The 14,852-nt window shown below is 35.2% G+C and overlaps 1 protein-coding gene across 1 annotated transcript in view; it reads right to left on the reverse strand.

The window, feature by feature from the left end:
- The window catches only part of LOC129225836 (uncharacterized), an 86,010-nt gene that overhangs the window by 50,944 nt on the left and 20,214 nt on the right, over window positions 1-14,852 (reverse strand). Inside the window, exons 4-5 of the mRNA XM_054860355.1 lie at window positions 8,938-9,026; window positions 268-364 (exon numbers count right to left, since the gene is read on the reverse strand). Coding sequence (XP_054716330.1) covers window positions 268-364; window positions 8,938-9,026 — 186 coding nt within the window. The remainder of the gene's footprint in view (window positions 1-267; window positions 365-8,937; window positions 9,027-14,852) is intronic.

The following is a 14,852-nucleotide window of genomic DNA, read 5'->3' on the forward strand; positions in this document are numbered from 1 at the left end:
TCAAGACTAATTTTTAATTGTACACAAAATTCAATGACATATGATGCACAACAAACATTCAGAATAAACTGAAAATGATATCAAGTCAGACAATTTTCCAGGAAAGAGTCTTAGTGAAAGAATTTTGGTGCCAAAACTGGAAGGAATAAATCATCTATCACGAAGATTTCCCTCAACATGCATACTTCAAGAAATTTAACTTGGACAAAAATGTATATTAAATCAGCACTAGGTTCCCAGTTCTAAACATCTGAATAAAAAACATACCTCAGTTTCAGATTCTGCTTGAAGTACTATTTTTTGGAGTACCGAATCTTCACAAGCAGCAACAGTAATCAGCCTTGCTTCCAGTGCAGTGATTGTTCTAAGAAGAAGAATAACTTTGAGAACAACAAAATATCATCACTGTGTAAACAGTACAATAGCAACACAACCCAGAATTACATGCAGTATCTTAAATATTGCATTATTCCCCGTCGAAGAAAAGACCTGAGGCTACATGACATTAGATCCAGATACAGACTACCATTTCAGAGTGGGCCACGTGGAAGAATATACAATTTTGGGCAAGAAAAATATCTGAAATTGCTTGTGTGTCAAAAAAAAGCACCAAATCAGCCAGGAATAAGGCACTTAGTGGGGCATAAACATTACGACCGATTTCATAGGCAATGAAAGGAAGTAGCTTTTCAAAAATTTAATTTAAAAACAAATACAGTGAAAATATTACTGCAATCATTTACATTTGAAAGTATTTGAACGTGTGGATGAATAACATGTCGATGGTTTAGGGGAGGGAGGGGGAGGAGAGGTCACGATAAAACCTAAAAAATGGCTAATAGAAAACTTAAAGAGTTTTAAGCATGCAAGAAAAGGTTTAAAAAAAAAAAAAAAAATTCTGGCGTAGCGGGCGCAGAAATTGCATCAAAGTTTGGTGATCCTCAAAGGGGCCCTTCCACGAAAAAGCCGACATTTTGTCCCGCACATGACAGATCTACATTCCGTTTCAAAACGTGTAATAAGCCAAATTTTTTTGCCTAAGAAATGATATGTGTATGTGTGATTTCTCAGGTAAAAAATCTTTGTTTGTTACATTTTTAGAACATTGCTTTTGGAATAAAATACTGTCACTTGTGGGACAAAATATCTTATTTTCTGTGTAATAGAATGTGTAATAGCCCACTGCTAGCTTTGTTTTGAAACTATCACTAGAAAGTAATTAGCAGGAAAGTAAAGTATATATGTAATAGATTTTCAACAACAGAATCGAAGGATATACTGCTAGAATCAAGAACTCTGAAGCTGATGTCCAAAAGTGTGTCCCACATGTGACAGGTAAACTTCATTAAAAAAAATGCCAATTGAAAAATAAATTAGAAAACAATATTTTGCTCAGCAAATCACATGAGTCAAGTACTTTCACTGGGTCAACAGTTTTTTAACTATTAGTAATTTGTGTATATAGAAGAAATTATAAGGAAAATTTAGTCCAAATTGTCCCACACGTGACCGTGGAATCACCCAAAGTACACTTTCAACAACTAAAAAATTGAAACGTTTACCTGCAAGCTATTGCTGACAAAAAATTTGATAGACACAGCAAAAAGAAAGTGCTTAAAGGATGGAACATATACAGAACTTGAGGAGACCTCAGTTAAGTGGATAGAGGTAACTAGGGCACAAAATGTTTCGCCATTTGGACCAACTGTTCGTGAAAAAGCAAATCTTTTCAAAAAAAATATTGGCATTGAAAAATTTCAAAGCTAGCTCAGATTATATAGATTTTGTCCCAGTTGATGAAGGAATTTTAGTGAGAATATGCTACTGATGAAGATATTTTATCCAGCACAATGGGAAATATCAAAAAAAGATTCTGGTGATATAGAGCAGGAAACTCTTGAGCTAGTTATATAATTTAATCACTTTCGATTCAAGGTCAAAGAAGAGCAACAGACCAATTGGGCGTTTTATAGAATCTCGACTCCCTATTTGAGGCATTCAATTTAGTGAAAGAACAAATTTCTGCTCAGAAGCAAAGTCTGATAGTCTGATTAAAGATATATATATATATATATATATATATATATTAGGGTGGTCCTTATTTATATGGGGAAATTTTTTTTTCGGAATTCAACAAGTGACGCCCCCTAGTTTTGTGACACTATAATAAAAAGTAATCGGTGCAAAATTTGAACTCGATCGGTCAATAATAACACGTGCCCCTAGGACGTTGAACTTTAACACTTTTGATAATTTTCCACAAATCTTCGAGTTTTTTGTTCAGACCCCGTACATCGTTTCTCCTATGTTTGCAAAATATTTTTACAGCGAGGTAGCGCTAAAATTAATCTTTTTAATTACTTCATATCGTCTAAAGATTTTACATTGAATAAGAATGAAGTATTGCTTTAGAAACTTTACCTTAATCGTACGCTTTTCTCGATGTATCTCAATCGTGTGCATTTTTTTTCCGATAGTCTTGGCAATTTGTAAAATACTAAATTGCTTTTGTGACTCATATTTGGTAAATTGATTGTGAAATTCTTCGATTAATTGTGCTCTTTTTCAGTTGTATCATTCACAATTTTCAGCATTTTAACGATATCTCTTCCCTTTAAATAGCTTCCTTCATTTTGCCATGAATCAGAATCAAATAGGAAAACATCTTTTGGTGTTTATAACTTATCAAACAGTTTTATTGACTTGTAATTGATTCTATAAAGAAGAAGATCTTTATCAAGAAAGTATTCCAAATCATCTACTGTTATTTGAAATTTTTTATACAGTCATCAGACACGTCTTCCTATTCAGCAAGCATTTTTTTGAAGTAGTCTTTTCCTATCTTCAAAATTAATTCCTTCATCCAATACGGACAAAGCTACTAGTTCATCCCCTAAGTACCATAAGTGATTTATGAATTTTTCAATCACTGCTTCTGCTGCATGTTTGTCATCACTTTGTACGCTGCAGGTTTTTTAGACACTAGACTTTATATTAATTTAAAAGGCCTAGAGTGGGTTGCTGCGAAAAACTATATATTCATACAACATTTAACTGCAAAACAGCATTTACGGGCAATCTCTTCATGTAAGGTCACTTTAAATTGTTTCCTAAATATATAAATATTCAAACAATAAATTCCTTTTGCCACCCATCTGGCTCACAGATAAGCTCCAGGTTGCCAAAAACATATCCCTGTAGGAGGGAGGACTTAACCAAGAAATATTATTACATGTTACGAGCATTCTCTATAATATTTCTTAATTCCGCTTTCTATGAACAATAATATGTCATCAAATTCTTCTTTTAGAATTTAAGTGGTATGTGTAATTTTTGAATTTTGAAGCGCTTAAATAATGGAATATCGAGTCTAGAACTAAGAAAGGAAAGAACTTCTTTAAAGACATTCTGCAGTACGATTTCAAGTGCATGATGATGGCAATACAAATGCAATATATCACCGTTCAGCTTTTGTTCTAAAAAATTACATGCACAATTTATACTACCGGTATTTTAAGTCGCTGTATAAAACACTACAGCTTGAATAGTTAGCAATAAAGAGCAATCATCTAAGATATCATATACAACTGAAGAAATATCTCAGAAATTCTGAGTAACTGTTCAACATTGGAACCTAAAGCTATCATGGTAAGCCTATCGGCGTTTTTTTCCAGTTACATCTGGATGTAATTTTGTATCCCAGGGAATAACTAAAAAAATCTAAATTTAAATTCATGAAATCTGATTTTACCTCTTGAAGATTTTATCTTGCTCTCTTAAGGGATGTACGATTGATCATAAGGTAATTTGGATTTAAATTTACTGCATCTACATAGGCTGTTAATAAATGAGCAGCATCTTTATCTCTAATATGGCATTTGTCTAACATTGATGAAATGAGAGCAGATCTCAATAGTTGTCAAGTTTTTTTGCGTTGTGGTAATCCAGATATAAAGGTTCAACAGGTTAGGATAGATACCCATTTCGGTTTCTAAATCTTGTGAATTGCAAGAGGAATTTGAAGATAATAAAGGACTATGTGCTGAAATAGAAAGCAGTTTAAAGCATAGATTTTTACATTATTCTGATCTGGAATTTTTTTTAATTTATATTTTAGATATGGAAAATAGAGTTTATTTTTATGGTAGGGTAATCGAGGATTTTTCAAAATTTAAATTATAAGAATGCATAAACATTTAAGTATATAACTAAAGAACAGCCAATTAAAATATAATTGTCATTACTTATATTTATAGCATGGAAACCTAGTGACCCTATTTGCCACTCCTATTACATACACAGAAAATTTTCTAAATCAACATCCCCAAAGCCTGGAGGAGGCAATTTGTTGTTGTCAAAAATCATTCATTAATGGCCTAGGCCATTCATTAATGGCCTTTAGAATCCCTTGTGTCCATCTTGGTGGAAAGAAATGTTCCCCTGCCGCTTGGTTTGAAACGAGCGCAAATGCCTGTCCCAAGTACATTGATGTACACTGGTGTCCAAAAGTTAAACATAATTCATAAAATGCGACAAAAATATGTAAATTTTCGTAAAATTATATAAAGTTATTTATGGAGATTCATTGGTTGAAAAAGAAACAATATGTATATGCAAAATAGTATAGTCGATGGTGTCATGCGCGAATTAGGTGCGCGTTTCGGAATGTGGATAAAACAGCTCGCTCGCTTTAGAGAGTTCAGACGCGTTTCATGCAATTGCTGTACCAAGAAACATTGGATCTGGTGAAACAGAACTAATAATGGCACAAAGACGCCAATCGGACATGTTTGCGAAAGGAAGAATCGTTGGAATGCTAGAATCTGGACGATCACAAACTGAAGTGTCTCGTATTCTTAATGTGCCTCAGTGTGTAATCTCGAGACTGTGGCAGAGGTTTTGAAATACAGGAGATGTTACCCGCCGACCAGTACCAGGTCGACCAAGAGTCACAACCGCAAGAAAAGATCGTTTTCTGGCAATTTCTGCGCGACGTCATAGGGACAGCTGTGCCAGAGAACTGGGTTCGGCGCTCAGTGCCGTCACAGGAATAACAATTTCGTGGCAAATTGTTCACAGCAGACTCAATCATGTCGGTCTGTATGCCAGAAGACCAGCAGTTTGCATTCCTCTCACATTAGCGCATAAACGCGCTCGTTTAAACTGGAGCTTGCAACATCGGCATTGGAGTCTGGGACAGTCAGCTAATGTGATGTTCAATGATGAGTCCCGCTTTACTCTACAGAGTGATTCTCGTCAGGTAACAATCTGGAGAGAAAAGGGGACTCGTTTCCAACTCCAAAACATAAGAGAAAGACAGCACTTTGCGTCAGCAGGAGTAATGGTGTGGGCGGGCATTATGTTGGATGGCCACACCGACCTCCATATTTTTGAAACAGGCTCAGTCACTGGTCAAACATACAGAGACGAGGTTCTTGAGCCTTATGTTTGCTTGTTTCGAGGTGCTGTTGGTTCTGAGTTCATATTCATGGACGATAACGTGCCATGTCACCGAACAGCTGTGGTTGATGACTTCCTCGAATCAGAAAATATACAGCGAATGACGTGGCCTGCGAACTCCCCTGATATGAACCCTATCGAGCATGTCTGGGATATGCTCGGGAGACAACTTGCACCCCGTTCGCCCCCGCCAAGCTCCGCTCCGGAGCAAAAAAAAAGATCTCCAGCATGCTTGGAACTGTTTAAGCCCACAACTCATCCCCCACCTCATAGAAAGTATGAGTAATCGTTGTGCAGCGTGCCTGGCAGTCAGAGGTGGCCATACACACTATTGAACTTCAGCAACATCTTTTAAAGAAAAATTTTTGTACAAAGAGTAAACTCCTCATATGCCTAATTTTCATTTAAACTATTTTTTGGGATGATAAAAGTAAATATTACCGTTTTTTTGAGTAGTTTCCTTATTTTGTAACCGTATTGCACTCGCATATCACGTTTCCCCCTATTTCGATGTATATTTCTCACATTACTCACATAAATATCAATTATGCTTAACTTTTGGACACCAGTGTACATGTACCCTGTGTAATATGTAAAATTTTACTGAATGAAAGTGAGAGAATGTTTGGTCTGGAAGTAGCAACATCTCTTGAGGTTCAAAATAACTTTAAATATGAAACCTAGGAATATTTTTACATAAGAATGAGAAAATCCGCAATTTTTTCTTTGAAACTCAAAAAAGGGGGGCCCTAGGGGCACGTGTTAATATTCATGGATCGACTTAAAATTTTGCATGGATCATTTATTTGTATAATGGAACAAATTGAGGGGGCGTCGTGTAAAATATCTACAACTTCAAAAATAAGGACCACCCTAATATATATATATATATATATATATATATATATATATATATATATATATATATATATATATATATATCTTTTATTTTTTAGTAAGTGAAAATTGTTGTATTTCTGCATAAAAATTTAATTTATAACCTATACAAACTATTGAATTAAAATAATTACATTATGTGTTAATCATAGTAAGATAAAAATATAAAGTATCTGCACACATAGCTCAAAACTATCTACAGGAATGAAAGTCAACATGCAGTGGGCTGGTAAAATTTTTAGTAAGAAAATGCCTTTTGCTTTCAATCATGTATTCGTGAAAGCAATAACGAACATTTTTCATTAATTTATCTTCAAATTTTGAAGATAATCAGTGTTTAATATGGATATTATTACCAATTTTCAGCCAATGCACATATCTACAGCAAAAGTATCTGCACAGCATCAAATGTATCTGCGCACGGCGTGCATCTATATTGTCTAGCTATGATGTTAATTATACCAAGTAACATATATATATAGTATCTTTGATAACATTATTCTATAATTTTTTTTCACATTGTAAATTTAACTAGCTGTGTTGCTCGGCCTTGCCCGGTCTACCTTGAAAATAAAAATTGTGTCAAGTGACGTATTTTCAACAATCAGGCTTAAACAAATAAAAAAAACATCATGCAAAATTTCCCTTCGAAACAATGACGACAAATATTAAAATACTTTTTTAAAAAAATTAAATCGAGAAAGATAGATTTAAAAAGCGTAGCCATTGAAACATAAAATAAAATAAGTTTACAGAATTAAAATGCAAAAGAAAATGGTTAACAATTTGAATGGACATGAAATTTTTTGAACTTGATTTAAAAAGGGTTGTAACTTTTTTCCTTTGGAGATAGCTCAGTTTTCCTACGATAGGTCGAGATAGATCGGAAGTAAAAAATGACGCTTTTTCCAATGGTGTCAAAAAGAAATCTGTGGGACAATTCCTTCACTTTTATTGACATATTTAATGAAGAAAGTAGTGCTTAAATTTCATCTAAGCCTAAAAAAAATCCAGCTAAAAATGCAAATAACTCCTGTCGTACTTAAGTTTGAGCATTGAAATAAATTGTGTATAATGCGGAAAATTCTACCCTTTCCAACTATATATAATACAGGGGCGCAACCAGCAAATATTTTTAGGGGGGGGGGCACAATTTTTTTTTCACAACACTCTATCAGCGTTCTCTCTCTCTCTCTTTACATCAACTTATATTTATTATTATTATTAATATTATTTAGTAAAATTCCTTAAAATTGTATAAGATTTGCAATTTATTCAAAAACTGTTGCAAAAACATTAATTGTTCTTATGCAAGAATTGAAATCACGTTAAGAATCAACTTTAAAGCACTTGAAACAACAGTATGGCGGTAAGATGTTCAAATTAATAAATGGAAATCAATACTTGTTATTACTTTGTTTACTGTATTAATGAAAAAAATCAAAATGTACACAAGTTTTTATCACCAAAAGCTCTAAACTATTCATATTTTTAAGATCATTCAAGGAAAGAAAAAAAAAGGAACACATTAAAATGGCATGAACTCACTTAAAAATACAACAAAATAATCAATAAAATCACTTACACTTGATGAGTCCTAAATATCCACATTGCATATGTACACTTATAAAATTGTCTTATTGTCTACAATACAAAGTTTAACCGTCTTTGTTTCTTGCTTAGTTCTTCAATAACTTCATCTGGTTGTACAACTATATCTTTGTTGATACAAAGTTGTGCTAATCTATTTAAGCATTCGTGCATCATTGTGCTTCTTAAATAGGACTTGAGAGGGTGCAATGTTGAAAACGATCGCTCCGCGGTAGCAGAAGAAATAGCCAGTGTTATGAACGATGAGTTCCTAACTACAGAAAAAATAAATGCTGAAAAGGAGAGAGGGGAAAGTTTTAAATGACCTCTCGTTGTCCCTGCTTACCTTGGAACCACTTCGTTTTCTCAAAGAGAGTTCTTCTTCGTTCAAATAAAAAAAAAGAGTATTTTTGAAAATTGTTCAAATTAGCGCTCTGGGGGGGGGGGGGGGGCACGGGCCCTGTGCCCCCTCCCCCCCGGTTGCACTCCTGATATAATATCAATATGTGCAAGTAATTTTTCACTTCCAAATTCGGGAATTTATGTGAAAATTGGGTCTAATTTGGAATACAAAAAAGAACTACTTGTCGAATTTTTTTCGAACTGGTCTGCAAACCTTTCCGGTGCTAAAAGAAAGATACGGTGAAAATTTCGGTGAAATCGGCCAGGTAGTTCTCCAGTTTTGCCCATTCAAACAAACAGAGACTTTTTGGAGACTTTATTTTATACTATGTAGAGATGAGTTTCAGTGGTGGTACGTTATTTAATTGTATAGTTCTGTTTTTATTTTCAAAGATCCAAATTTTCGATAACAAGATTTTTTGACATTCACTTCAACTTCCACTTATTAAAGTTTCACTGTATTGCTACTAAGTTGCATACTTTCTTTTTTATCGTAATAGTTTATAGGTAAAGTTGATAAAACTTAAAACTGATTGTTTTAAGTTTAATTTATTGTTTATTTCGTTGTATTTCTCTGAAAGCACTTACTCTTTTTGTAGGCACATTAGAACCTTTTCAAACAGGGGTTTGTTGTACATTCTTTTAGGCTTCGTTTTGTTTGCCCATGGTTGAATAATCTAGGGAGCAAATAAAAACAAAAGAAAACATCAAGATTCGCACACAAGGACAAAAATGAAAACAACAAGTATTTATTTTCTACTTTTATGTTCTACTGAAGATCCAATCAGAACTTCGAATAAATTATACTTTTAACAAGGAAACGCTTTCGAATGCTAAAACATTTTAAACACACAAACATTATTTCATGTCAAATTTGAAAATTCCTTAAATTGAACAGCTATTTGTATGGACACAAACTACACAGTTCAACCTCTATTTTTTCACTGCAAATATTTGCTTTATTCATGCATCAGATTCAAGCATGACGACTTTACATTCACAAGGAGACCTTATGGTCTTGGAAATTCTGATCGGAATGAAATTCAGCAGATTAGTAGAACCCCTTGAGAGTATTCACACAGTAAAATAATAAAGCGCACTAGCCAGAACATTCCGAGAAAACAGCCTCTAAAGTTTTACACGCTGCTTATATACTAGTAAAGATTTTTCGCCGGCAGCAGCTCGGTGACTGTGTGGTCAGTTTACTGGATTTCTGTGCAATCCATTCCGGGTTCGATACCTTGTGAAGAATTCTTTTTTTTCACCAAAATATACCTCACTTGTTCAACCTTGCAGCATCTATTTTGATAGACAGGTAAAGAATCTAATAAAGCGTATACAAAACTGTGAGTATCTCATTGAAAATAATAGAAAAATAAATACCCATGAAGACTGCATAAAAATGCAACAATCAATGCAACATAAAAATGCAAAATCAATAGTCCCTTATCAACTGTCATCGCCAGTTTTTAATAAAATGATTTGGCATGCCTGGTATGCTTCCAAATTTTCTGATAAAAGAGAAATTTTCATGAATGTTAATGAAGTATGTTTTCCTACAAATCTTTTACAAAAAGGTTGCTCTTGTAAACAATCTTCCTTGATACATTGTGCAAGATGTCAAAACAATTTTTGTTTTCCATGTTTTTATTATAACTATCATTCTGGTGTATGTATATAAATAAATAATTGATAAATAAAAACTATATTGTTAAATTTTATTCATAAATTAAAAATTCTTACCCTAGTTTTGTTGCCGTAGTAATTCAAATTATAACTTATAATTGATTCAGTTTATCTATATTTTTTCTCTATTAAAATTACATTACGTATTCAAAAATAAAGTATTACCTTCAATTAAAATTTCAATGAGCTGTAACAGTTCCTTTATAAATTTAGATAAAAAAATTCTTCGAGAGGTATCAAACCCGGATTGACTGCAAAGGGAATGCAGCTCGCTGACCACACAGCCACCTAGCCATTGCTGGCGAAATCTCTACTAGTATACATAAGATGCGCGTAAAACTTTAGAGGCTGTTTTCTAGGAATGTTCTGGCTAGTGCGCTTTATTATTTTACTGTGTGGATACTCTTGAAGGGTTCTACTAATCTGCTAAATTTCATCTCCATCTGAATTTCCGAGACCGTAAGGTCGCCTTGTCAGTAATACATCAGAAATATTGAAATTAACCAAATTTAAATTTATGACAAATAAAAACGGGGTCAGGAGTGACAATGAAATCGATTCAACAACAAACAAATATTTTAAGTAATCAACTTAATGGTGTAAGTTTATATTAGGGATGCACCAGATATCCGGTAACTATTCGGTATCCGGCTGATATTTTTACTAGCCGGTATCTGATCTGACCAGCCTATTCTGGACATGATATCAGACAGATTTTGGCAGGATATCCAGCCGGTTATGCAGTATATTTATATCGCATCATTTTAAAACCTAAGTTTTTTAATAAAATTACAAACCAAATATAACCTAAATATAACTTTCGATAGAATACATTGTTAATAAACATTTTATAAATTTTTGAATGAATTCTGGCTCTAAGGGTTCCATACACACAAATTTTAAAATTAAATATACATCTCTGTTATGAGTTATTATAATGTACAATTTTGAATTTAAAAGAGAATGTCTTATCCTCATATACATAATAGCCAATGATCGAGTAACCCGCGAGTTTCAACAATGAAACTCGTGCCAGGTAATGATAATTTCATAAAATGTTTAATCATAGCCCCACTTAATACTTACGGGACGTGGCAATTGCTGAAACCCATGCAACAAAGAGGGCGATACAGGGCACCCCCTTTCTCCATTACTTTGCCATTGATTGGTGGATACAGTGCCACCAAGTGGTGCCTCTTCGGTCAAAATGGGCGATGTTTAATCAAAAATGAACGAACTTTGAAACATTGATATTGATTGGTGGATGCATGAGCTGCCTTGAAACCTTGACAATGAATGGTGAATGCATGAGCAGCATCAGTTTAAAACAGAAAAGTCAAAAATTGTCAAGGCCCATTAAGTGCCAGCACCATCTAGTGGGGCCATGGTTTAATATGCAGGGAAAGGCTTTATTGTGACAAGGCTGAACTTGTTCCGGTAACTTGACTGTTTTACTGGTAAGACTGTGCAATTTCTGGGCAACAAAGAAACAAAAAATGGTCAACAGTGAACGCTACCTACTGGAGTTTCGGATTAATCCATTGGAGTTAGGGTTACAGTTTCAACTATCAAAACATCACCAAACAGTCAATGGCTTCGTTCAAATGTAGAAGAGTAGAAGCAAATTTCACCCGTCATAGCTTGACGGGTGACTTTCAATTATAATAATTGTAAAAAGAAAATACGCAACATAAATTGTTTCAGGCCGAAGCAATCAAATCACAGCTTGTGATTTGGCCAGGCTGAAACTTCTGTGTGATGGACAAAGCTTCATTCCATCTCCAATTTAAATCAAAAATGCTTTCCCAATCAAAGTTCAAATGCAATTTCCTTGTTAACTACTTCAGGATAACGATCAACCAAGATCTGCAAAACCAGAAAATCACAGAATTTCAAGTTTCTGTAATAGTAGTGAGAGAGTTCTGAAAAGTCAGTGCTGCTCATAGATTTATTTTTTTATGTGGTAGAAAAGAAGAAATTATATTATATAAGTAATTTTTAAATTTAAATTCATAAGAATTTCTATGAGTGAGCAAACGAAAAACAGAGGAAAGAAAATCTCTAGCATAGTTTTCCAGTCGGTTTTTACTAAAATCTCCACTGAATTCCCCAAAGTGAAGTCATAAAACGATAAGATTGGCTTTTTCTGCTACGCTTCCCTGTTGGAACATTGCTGGTTAATTAAAATGCTTCAAAGCATTGTTTTTAGGGGGGGGGGGGGGAAAGGATGCATTAAAAAAATTTAACCCATCTTCAAATCTATAAATGTCAAACGTTCCTGCAATGCAATAAACAGGCCCATGTCAAAGAATTCATAAAGGGAAAGGGTTTTGGTTTCAATGTTTTTTCATTCTTCCCTGCATTGTCAGGATAGCACAACGGTGTGTTAAATTATTAATGTTTGTGTAATGGGCGTGGGGGAAGGGATGGTTCACATTCCCATAAGATATGGTTTTAAGTACTATTACCAATTCCAATATTGTATTTTATTACCAGAACTTCATTTATCTGGCCCCTGTTGATCTGAATCTACAGTATATACAGATCAAATTTATAGAACTTAAAAAATATATATTGTTACAAATTCTGTAAATAGTAATTATTGTAGCAACGTAACCTATAAATAGTTTCCCGTAATGAATATACAACCCCTTTTTTCATTCGGCTAAAGTATACGACCCCTATTTTCTTTCTTTTCATTGATAACGGTCTACTACTTTACAGAAGCGTGTGGAATATTTGAGAAATTTCTTTTCGGTGTATTTAAGCCGTTAGCGATGGATAAACAGTTAGTTTCGATTGAGATTTCGAACTGAGTGCATTTTTGCTCTGTTTATTGCGAGGCATTTCGCTGTGTTGTTTTCGTATTTGGAAGTAAATACGTGTGTAAACGTTGAGTTTACGGTGTTGTGTGATAATTGCTTAATTGCTGATGAATAATTTAGCAGTTGTTGAAGATCTTTCCTGTACATAGTGTAAATAAATTTCCTGTGTTTTTATCAAGAACTGTGTCTTCATTTCAAGAAAGTGGAAGTAGCACCGAATCCGTTACAATTGGCGCCCAACGTGGGGCTTCTTCTGGACTTTCTTGGAGTAAGTGTGACTTTGGACATTTTTTCATAAAGACTTTTTTTGAATTAGGACTTTATTTTTATGGTGATTACTCGCGCAATGGATGAACAATTAAAACAACTTCTTGACGCAATCACCTCTGTGAAGAGTGATATGGCTGCTAATCAAGAACAATTAAAAAGTGACTTGACTGCAAGTTTTACAGCTAATCAAGAACAATTAAAAAGTGACTTAACTGCAAGTTTTACAGCTAATCAAGAACAATTAAAAAATGATATGGCAGCTAATCAAGAACAATTAAAAAATGATATGGCAGCTAATCAAGAACAATTAAAAAATGATATGGCGGCTAATCAAAACCAATTGAAAAGTGATTTAACGGTGCTGAAAAATGACCTAGTTTCTAACCAAGAGGAAATTAAAAACGATCTTACTTCGGTAAAGACTGTGATGGAAAATAAATTTAATGAGATAGAGTATCGAGTTGATGCTATTGAAGGAAAGTTTGAGGCAGTTGAAGGCCGATTCATCGCAGTGGAAAATAAAATCGAAGAGAAATTTGAAGAAAAATTAAGTTCCGTTGAAGGCCGATGCAATGCTGTAGAAAATAAACTGGAAGAAGAAGATAGAAAATTTCATCAACTTAAAGAAGACATCTTTAAAGACCTGGAAAGGAGATTTGCGACCGCGGAAAGCAGCTCTGTACAGTTTGGCGCTCCCACATCGGTTGCTCGACCGTCCATTAAACTTGCCACCTTTGATGGGAAAACTTCGTGGCAGGTTTACAAAACTCAGTTCATGATAGTGGCGGAAGCGAATGGATGGGACTCTGCTACCAAGGCCTGCCATCTTGCAGCATCCCTGAGAGGTGACGCAGCGGACATTCTTCAGACCCTTCCGGACAGCCAGCGCCTGGATTTCGCCGCCCTCACATCTGCGTTGGAGCTTCGCTTCGGTGAGAAGTGCCAGAAAGATTTCAGCCGACTCCAGTTGAAGTCCCGTTTCCAGAAAACCGGGGAAACCCTGCAAGAGCTCGCGGCGGACATCGAGAGACTGTCTCATCTTGCTTTTTGCGACTGTCCTGCGGATGTTCGGGACAACCTGGCACTCAACTACTACATCGACGGGGTTCGAGATCCGGAAATCCAGAAAGCTCTACGGATGGCAGATGTCAAAGACCTGAGATCTGCTGTTGTGTATGCGATGAAGTTGGAGGCCGCCCAGCAAGCAACCCGCAAAGATCGCCATTCAGTCCGCGGCGTGAAAACTGATGAGTCTGATCCGGTTTCGTCACGCTTTGCAGAACTGGAAAAGCAAATAAAAGAAATTGCAGGAATCCTCAAAAGGACTTCGGCTCCCAAGGACCAAAATGGACAATCACTTAAGTGCTGGAAATGTGGCGGCGAGGGTCACTTACGAAGAAACTGTGAAGCTCGCCAAGAAACCAGAGGGAAGAGCACCTCTCCCTCGCAGGTCCAGGAAAACTAAGCCATGGCAATCTCGCGGGGCGGAGGTCGCCAAATTGGAATGAGCCCCATCTTAAAGTTTTCCAGATTTCATCGACGAGTGGCGGCAGTAATGGACTGTTTGTTTACGCATATGTAAACGGGTTTCCCTGCGAACTGATTATTGACACTGGAGCCAATGTTACAATCATTAGAACAGATGTGGCTCGTCAATTTGGACTCAACATTCTATGGACGCCGCCATGCGTTACCCTCCAAACTGTGACAGGTGACAAGATC

The sequence above is a fragment of the Uloborus diversus genome, chromosome 7 (genome assembly GCF_026930045.1).
Source record: "Uloborus diversus isolate 005 chromosome 7, Udiv.v.3.1, whole genome shotgun sequence".
NCBI classification, from domain to species: Eukaryota; Metazoa; Arthropoda; class Arachnida; order Araneae; family Uloboridae; genus Uloborus; species Uloborus diversus.